General features: G+C 48.6%; 1 protein-coding gene across 1 annotated transcript in view; it reads left to right on the top strand.

The window, feature by feature from the left end:
• The window catches only part of SUV39H1 (suppressor of variegation 3-9 homolog 1), a 12,589-nt gene that overhangs the window by 1,292 nt on the left and 2,603 nt on the right, over positions 1 to 8,694 (top strand). The window contains exons 2-4 of the mRNA XM_015597792.2: positions 593 to 598; positions 1,739 to 1,886; positions 3,177 to 3,839. Of these exons, the coding sequence (XP_015453278.1) occupies positions 593 to 598; positions 1,739 to 1,886; positions 3,177 to 3,839 (817 nt within the window). The remainder of the gene's footprint in view (positions 1 to 592; positions 599 to 1,738; positions 1,887 to 3,176; positions 3,840 to 8,694) is intronic.

The following is an 8,694-nucleotide window of genomic DNA, read 5'->3' as shown; positions in this document are numbered from 1 at the left end:
CGGGAGGCCGCGCCCGCGCGCGGGAAAATCAGCCGCCGGTGACCGTTATCCGCTTGGTGTCCACGCGAGACGCCGGAAGGGGAGGGAAGGGAAGGGGACGGACCTCCTTTTCAGAGTGGGGGACAGGGGAATCTTGAAGGGAATGTATCTCAGCGTGTTAGGGGGAAGGATCTGTAGAAAGGACTCTCCCAGAAAGAGTGGCAGGGGGCTTCCCGAATAGGAGAGCTGGACTCTCCCGTGTGCAGGGAAAAAGGGATGACTTGCTTAGTATGTTGAGGGGAGTGGGCTTCTCTGTGTGAAGAAAGCAATGGGGATGATGGGTTCCACAAGTGTGAGGGGGAACTCTGAGGGCTAGGAGAGTCCACCTGTGGTCAGTGCGGCGCCAGCAGCTAGAAATATGAGTTGGGACCACATTAGTGGGGTTTCAAATACAAGTTGAGGGGTTTGAAAGAGAGAGACGTCATAGGGAGAGGAAAGCGTGGGCACAGTAGGCCTGCCTAAGTGGGGGTGGGGAGTGGGGAAGTGCACACGAAATAATTTTGCAAAGCTCTTGTAGATTTTTAGGTTGACATCTAGAGCATTTCATCATGAGTTTAAATGTTTGAGTTTTGTGATGGGAGATAGAAAAAATTAGTAGGAGGAGGACTGACCACATTTGGAATAAATGTTCTGTGAAATGATCTGATAAAATGGCTTCTGAAGCACATTATGAATGTGCCTTGAATCTTTGAATTGGAAGGCTTTAAAAAAAAATTTGTCTTGAAAATTGTTGGTAGCCCCAGAATGTTCCAGGTATATTTAAAAGAATCGTCATCACTCACCTATTACTGTTTGCCTGTTCCTGAATTCCTTTGGGCAAGCTTTACCCTTCACAGAAATGTGGATAGACAGAGAAAGTCAAAATGCAGTGTGAAAACATACTTTGTGGGTTTAAGGCACCCAGACTAATCTTTCAAGGAGGCTTTCTGTAATCTAATATCACTGCACAATCTCTTATTCATAATTTTGAAATCTAAAAAGCCCTAAAAACAAGTTTAGTACCATTCAGTTACAAAAGTAGACCATAAGGTGGGACTATTCAGTGCTACTATCTTGCATCTTTATTTAATGTGAAAATTCAGACTTTTGCTATAGAACTATTAAAGTGTTTGATTATGGCTTGAAGCCCTTAACCACACTGGGGGTGTTAGGTAATGTACGGGATATACCTAGAACTACACTTATAAAAAGAATTCCAAAAAAGATCTGGCCTCAGGGATTTCAGATCAGGGATCGTGGACCAGTCTTTCCCGTTTGTTTGCTGCCCTGGAGGTTTTAACCCCATCCCACATAGGCCCTTGGGGCAGTGCACCCTACTGAGATAGGGGCAGTTCTCTTTCTTTTGCAAGTGTGGAGGAGGAGAATTAGGTCTCTAACTTTAGGTATGTTTTGCAGGCAGGTTTATGAATAGTATTGAGGAAGTTGGAAGTTCTGGGAATAGCTTCCTTTAGGACATTCCATGCACCAGATCCCACTTTAAGATCAGCTGCTCCAGGGGTAGCCTTGGACAGTAAGCATTGGGGTTGTAAGAAGTGGCACATTTTTGTGGTAGAAAGATGTTAGCTTTGAAAAGTCCTGTGGATTAAATTTCACTGACTGAGGCAGTCCTTTGGAAGTCCTAGGGAGGGCTTGGGGTACCCTCTGAACCCTGAATTCACCAGGATGCCAAGTAATTGTTTCTTTCTGGCCCTCTTGTTCTAGGCTGTAGTGTGTGTTGCAAGTCTTCTTGGAATCAGCTACAGGACCTGTGCCGCTTGGCCAAGCTCTCCTGTCCTGCCCTTGGCATCTCCAAGAGGAACTTCTATGACTTTGAAGTCGAGTACCTGTGCGATTACAAGAAGATCCGCGTGAGTCTGGAGTGACCATGGCTGGGGCTGGGGGTGTCTCAAGAAAGCTGGCTTCCTGCCCCCATATCCCTCACTACCTACATCTGTTTCCAGAGGGAATTTTCTCCTCTGATCTTAAAAGTAGGATTAGTAGGCCCTCTTCTCATCTCCATCTTGTGGAGAAACTAAGTGAATTTCTGAGGAAAGCAGGAGCCAGGACGAATTCTCAAATAAGTGTCTCCTCACCTCCCTAAAAATACAAACAAGTTGTAAAGATTGAGCTGCTGAGCCTGCAAGTAGAGATGGGGGAGAGCTCATGGTTATTGAGCACTTTCAGTGTGCCAGGCACTTACTCTCAGAAACTCATTTAATCCCCCCAACAATTCTGTGAAATGGAACTGTAGTCATGGCCAGAGGAGGTAATGGCAGGATAGTTAAGAGAACAGATTGGCCCCAGCATGCTTGGGTTCGAATCTTGGCCATGTAACCCTGGGATACTTACTCACATTCTCTGTACTTCATTTTCCTGATCTGTAGAATGGGGATGCTTAGTAGTTATCTACCTCATATAGAATTGTGAGGATTAAATTCACTAGTAAGACTTCTAAGTTGCTTAGAACAGTACATCCTTAGGTAACGAATGCTAGAAAAATGTTAGCTCCTTTCCCTATTTACATATGAGGAAACTAAGGTCCAGCAAAGTTAAATAACTTGCCCAAGGCCACACAACTAGGGAGTGGCAGGTTCAGAATTTGTACCCAGGATGTCTAACTAGAATCTGTGTAGTTAAACTTTATCCTATAACTCTCTCAGCATGAAAAGATCCCTCTGGCTGCTGTGTGGAGAATAGACTATAGGGGCTAGGGTGGAAGTGGGGGAATCGGTGAGGAGGCTACTGCCACAGTCCAGGGCAGCAATGATGGTTGGATTCTGGATGTAGTCTGAAGGTGGGGCTGACAGTATTTGCTGAGGGTGGATGTGGAGAGTGTGGGGAAAAAAAGGAGTCAAGGATGACTAAGGGTTGGGGCCTGAACAGCTAGCAGGAGGGAGCTGATGTGAGGGAAGGCAGAGCAGGGAGTAGGTTTGAGAGATTAAATTAAAAAGTTATAATTTAGACAGAGTGGGATTTGAACCTAGTGATCCAGATTTTATTGCTTGAGCTTTTTAATCACTGCATGGAGTCAATCCAGAAAAGGGTGGGGAGTGGTTTGGGTGTTATCCATCAGCTTTGGGATGGAATTCCCACAAGGTCTGGCCCAAGTGTCTCACCACTTACGGTGTCCCTATTCCCCTGCCCCCCCTTCCCAACAGGAACAGGAATATTACCTGGTAAAATGGCGTGGATACCCAGAGTCAGAGAGCACCTGGGAGCCACGGCAGAATCTCAAGTGTGTGCGCATTCTCAAGCAGTTCCACAAGGACTTAGAACGCGAGCTACTCCGGCGGCATCACCGGTCAAAGCCACCCCGGCATCTGGACCCAAGCTTGGCCAACTACCTGGTACAGAAGGCCAAGCAGAGGCGGGCGCTGCGACGCTGGGAGCAGGAGCTCAATGCTAAACGCAACCATCTGGGACGCATCACTGTAGAGAATGAGGTGGACCTGGACGGCCCCCCGCGGGCCTTTGTATACATCAATGAGTACCGTGTTGGTGAGGGCATCACCCTTAACCAGGTAGCTGTGGGCTGCGAGTGCCAGGACTGTCTGTGGGCACCTGCTGGAGGCTGCTGCCCCGGGGCATCACTGCACAAGTTTGCCTACAATGACCAGGGCCAGGTGCGGCTGCGAGCTGGGCTGCCCATCTACGAGTGCAACTCCCGCTGCCGCTGTGGCTATGACTGCCCCAACCGCGTGGTACAGAAGGGCATTCGCTACGACCTCTGCATCTTTCGCACAGATGATGGGCGTGGCTGGGGCGTCCGCACGCTGGAGAAGATCCGCAAGAACAGCTTTGTCATGGAGTACGTGGGAGAGGTAGGGAGACAGGACCGTGCATGTGTGTGTAGCTCTTCCCACCATGTGTTTCCAATGTGTGTCCAGCTCTCCTCATGGTGTGTCTGAAACTTCCCTGCTTTCCCTGTGGGAAAGGTGGGGTGGGGGTGTTTAACCCAAGTACTAGGGACATCCTGGCAGCAGAGATCATTGCAAGCTGGTAGTTAAAAGCACGTTGGATTGACTTCACAAGGGTACCTAGGGAAGAAGAGAATGGGAACTGAAATCCAGACAGTGTTCCTTTTAACAGGCAGTGTGGTCTGCACAGGGTTTTGTCACCTGAAAAGGCACTTCCTCTTCTCATTTTACAAGGGTCCAGATTATTGCCAAGCAGTGTCTGCCTGGAAGGAGCACCTTTTACTAATCTGTACAAAAGGAACACAGTCTGCCATAGGACATAGACATGCCTTGCGGAGGTTGGCTGCTTCCTCCTCTAGACATGTAGGACACTGGGGAAAGGCCGGCTATATTAGGCAGGCTAGGCATCATACCAGACAACCTGCAAATCAGTGGTTTTGCACATTAGAAATCTATTTGCTCTTATAACAGTCCAGCATGGGTGTTTGAGTGGTATCCTTCCACACAGTGGCATGGCCAGCTAGGCTTTTCCCTTCTTGTGCCTTTGCCATCCCTGAGAGCCTCGGAGCTGCCTCTAATTTTCAGCTTTGCCTGGCAAGTCGGTCAAGAGTGGGGAGGTTTCTAATGGGCCAGGACTGGATACAGTGCACATCATTTCTGCCCACATCCACTGGCTGGAACTAAGTCACTGGCCTTACCTCTGTGCAGGAGAGAAGTGTGATTTAGCCATGTGCCCAGGTGGAAAACAAGGGGTTTCGGTGAATAACTAGCAAGTGTCTGCAACAGTATCATGTTCTAAGGTGGAAGGCTGTGGGCATTTGGGGTGGAGCAGTTCTTTGTTATAGAGGACCATCTCATGCATTGGGGAACATTTAATATCCCAGGACCTGGACCATTTAAATCCATGAGTGTGCCCTGTCATGGTGACAACCTCAAATTCCTCCATATTTCCACAGGTCTCTTAGGGGTTGCTGTGGTTGAGAAGTGACAGAAATTGGCCTAAGGGACACACTGCTGAGGATGTCCACACTGTAGTAATGACATTGATGAAGAGGAGAGTCTCCCACTCTGATGAACTATGAAGTAGACAGGGTCATAGCCCCGGGGGCAGAGACAGTCTAGAGGCAGAGCTGTCCATACTGCACAGGACCCTGACAATCGATGAGGAGATATCTATACCCCAGATAATCTTGATGGTCTGGTGGAGGAAATGTCTACACGTCAAAGGACCTGTCAGTCTAGGGGGAGGAGGAGGTGGTCACACTTCAGAGGGGTCCTGACAGTCTACAGGAAGAGGTGTCCATGTCCCAGAGTGACCTAGAGAAGGAGAGCAAGCTCTCTATATACCAGAGGACCCCGCTGGTCTGACTTAGGAAGTGTCCACATCTACACTGTCCTGATAGGAAAAAGAAGTGTCTTCACCCCAGGATTGTGACAATCTAAAGGAGATTGAGTCTATGCCCAAGATGACTCTGATAGCCTGGAGGAGTCGTCTACACCTTCAGTGTCCTGACACTCTGGAGGAGGTATATAGATCTCAGAGGGATGGTAATAGTGGGGAGGAGTTGTTAACACCCCAGAGGGATGTAATCAGTCTGGAGGATATGTGCGCACTCCAGAGCCTCTGCCTGGAGGAGGAAGGTGTCCTGACCCCACAGGAACCCGACAGTCCTAGAGGAAGTCCAGGGCAGGTAGTGTCTCTAGCCTCACTCTACTGTACTGATGAGCTCGAGGAAAGGCTGCCTACAACACACAGGATCCTGACAGGTGAGGAGGAGGAAGAGTCTGCAGCCCTCAGGCACCCCAAAGTCCCCTGGGCCGGGTCCTTTTCTGGCTACCCTTCTTTAGTATCCTTATCCTCTATGCTGCAAACATTGGGGTTTCCAGGGCCCTCTTGCTCCCTGTTTTCACTCTTCCCACTCTCCACACGTTCTTTCTGAGCTATTTCTTGGCTTACCTCCTGCCACATTCAGTAACTTCCAAGCCCCCCTCCAACACTCTAAGACCTGTGGAGCCTCCCGATGGCAGCAGAGGCCCCCAAACACTACCAGAGCCAAACTCATCTTCCTACACGCCTTTGTGAGAAGGTAGCATGGCAAAGTGGGCAGGAGGGTGGACCCTGGAGCCTGGCTACCCAAAGTTGAATCCCACGTCCACCACTCATCAGCAGTCACTTCTTCTCATGTCTCAGTTTCCTAATCTGTAGAATGGGAATGATAATAGCACCCACCTCAAACACTTGTTATAAGAATTAAATAAGTTATGTGTGAAGCACTTAAACAGTATTCAGTATACAGTAAGTCTTCAATAAATGTTAGCTATTACATTCCAAAATTCAGAAAACCAAAAGTTTTTTGTAACCCATCTGCCTGTAAAAACTAACTGGACCTGACTTGGGCCTATTTATAGTCTTAGTGTGAATATTCATAAATTTCATTGCAGAAATATTAATTTACTTGATTATGTGGTTCTGTCTCAGACCCTACCTAGTGTTAGGATAATTGAGGGCACACACCCCATACCCGTTCACTATGCTATCCTTCTACAACCTGAACAAGGCATTCACTCTCCTACCTTCACCTCTGCACCAACGATCCCTGCAGGTGAGCTGCCCTTCCTCTCCTTTGTACCTTTCCACCTTCCATCAGAACATCCCCACCCACCCAACAGAGAACAGCTTGTTTTATCCATTCTAAAACATGCATTTTCTTTATATTTTAACAACTCTGAAGTGACAGCGAGTCCTAGTTTAATTAAACGATGGCATATCGTTTAACGAGCAGCAGTTTTTCCTTTCTTGGGAAAGGGCATATAAGAGAACACCTTACATTTTGACAAGATACAGGACTCATAACCCCTCCTAACACTGGTTTGTGTCCTAACTAAAACAAAACCAGAAACACCTTTCATATTCCTGATCTAGGTGAATCTTTACAACAACCTCTGTCAAGCTAGGATTATTGTCATTGTCATCCCCAATCTACAGATAACAGAACTGAGGCCCAGAGCGTGTAGTAAAGTGCTCAGTGTCATCAAGCTAGTCAAGTGGGTAAAAAGAAAGGCCCAAGCGTCTAAAACTGGTACCCTGCTAGACCTGGAGTTTTTTTGTTTGCTGTTTTTGTTTTGTTTTTTGGGTTTTTTTGGCTGAGGAAACAGGCACAGGGAGAGAACATTCAGGATCCCATATCTGGGAGGGGGCAGAGCAGCACCTGGACTTTGAGTCTTCAGGTTCCCATGTCAACACCCTTTCCAAGCTGCCAGCTTATATAGCCCAGTCATTCTGGAGAGTTGCTAGGGAGCACGGAGGGACATGGACTGATTTGTTCTTGAGTTCTCAAGGTGGCCCAACCCTTACAGAGGGAGATTGAAGACAGAGAGAAGGAACGGTTTGTGCCCTGGAGGGCTTGCAGTGTGACTCACTCCTGGTGAGACTAGGGGAACAGGTAGGGGCAGAAGAGGAAGAGGAGACTGGGGAGGTTATGGGGCATTCCCTCTGGCTGAGGAGGGGCTAAAAGGAAAAAGCTGGCTCAGTCACTACCTAATATTCTCCTGAGCCCAGCAGAGACTGCTCTTTGATCCCAGGGCTTCAGAGAGGTTGTTGAGGATCAGGACTGGGAGGTTCAGGAAGGCTGCACAGAGAAGTAACATCTGTTGGAGCTGATGCCACAAGAAGAGTGTGTTCTTTAGAAGGTGGAGGGAAATCTGCCTTGATGTCCTTAAATGCTTCTTTGCCTTCTGTTGTATCCCTCAGGAGAGTCCCTACTCTCCAACCTGGTGTCAAAGCCCTTTTATGATCTGCAGCTTGCTTTAGAGGTGTCTCTATTCCATTGCCCCTTGAACCCTAAGCACTCTTGCACTGTGGGTGTCTGAGTCCATGTCTGTCACCAGATGGAGAGGCAGGACTGGACCTGGTCCCTGTGTCTCCCCAACCTAACTGACCCCTGAAAACAGGGACCTGGCTTGGTCCCTGTGTCTTTAGCGGACAATGACTCCTGAGCCCTGGGACCAGGCACAGGGCAAGCCTCATAAAAATCCAGTGAATGGATGAGTGAACAAATAAAAATTTGGGTATAGGGGAGCCAGATTCCTCAAGGAAGAGCTGGAGTGTAGGGCAGTGAGCATTGTGACCTGAGGGATAAATCTTGGTCTTCTGAAGGTGTTGCTGATAGCATTTGGCAGGGAGCAGAGGCTGAAGGTAATGGTGTAAAAGGTAGGGAGAAGACAGGGCACTGGTGTGGCCATCCTGACTAGAGAAAATGAAGGGTAGTCAAGACTGGAAAGGGACAGATTTGAAAGTAGAAAGAACATGGCCACTGGCTAGCATGAGGGTGAGCAAGGAAGGAGGCCAGTGGGGTGGATCCAGTGTCAGCAGGGGGCTGGTGATGGGCATTGGGTCTCCAATGAAGGGAGAGGGAAGGAAGATGGTCATGGTAAAGGGAAGAGAGTATTTGAGTTTCCTGTAGGATCACTGCTGGAGAGAGGAGAGGTCGCTGGGCTAGGAAGAATAAAAAGATATTTCTTGCAAGTCTGCTGTGTGCTGTACACTGTTGGCACTTGTCTATGAGGGGTGGGCAGAAACCCGAGAGTGGAGAATGAGATATGCCTGGTCTGGAGGGAACCCAGGCTGAGGAGTGGGCAGTCTTGGGTACTGTGAGACCCTCACCCAGGGATGGGCATGATCGGCTATACTTGGGGATTACCAGAAGGCTGTGGTTGTCCCCAGGGGGAAGGGGACATGTGGGATGGAGAGATTGGGCGG

Source organism: Pteropus alecto, unplaced genomic scaffold, assembly GCF_000325575.1.
Source record: "Pteropus alecto unplaced genomic scaffold, ASM32557v1 scaffold669, whole genome shotgun sequence".
NCBI lineage: Eukaryota > Metazoa > Chordata > Mammalia > Chiroptera > Pteropodidae > Pteropus > Pteropus alecto.
This window is presented reverse-complemented; position numbering and strand designations above follow the sequence as displayed.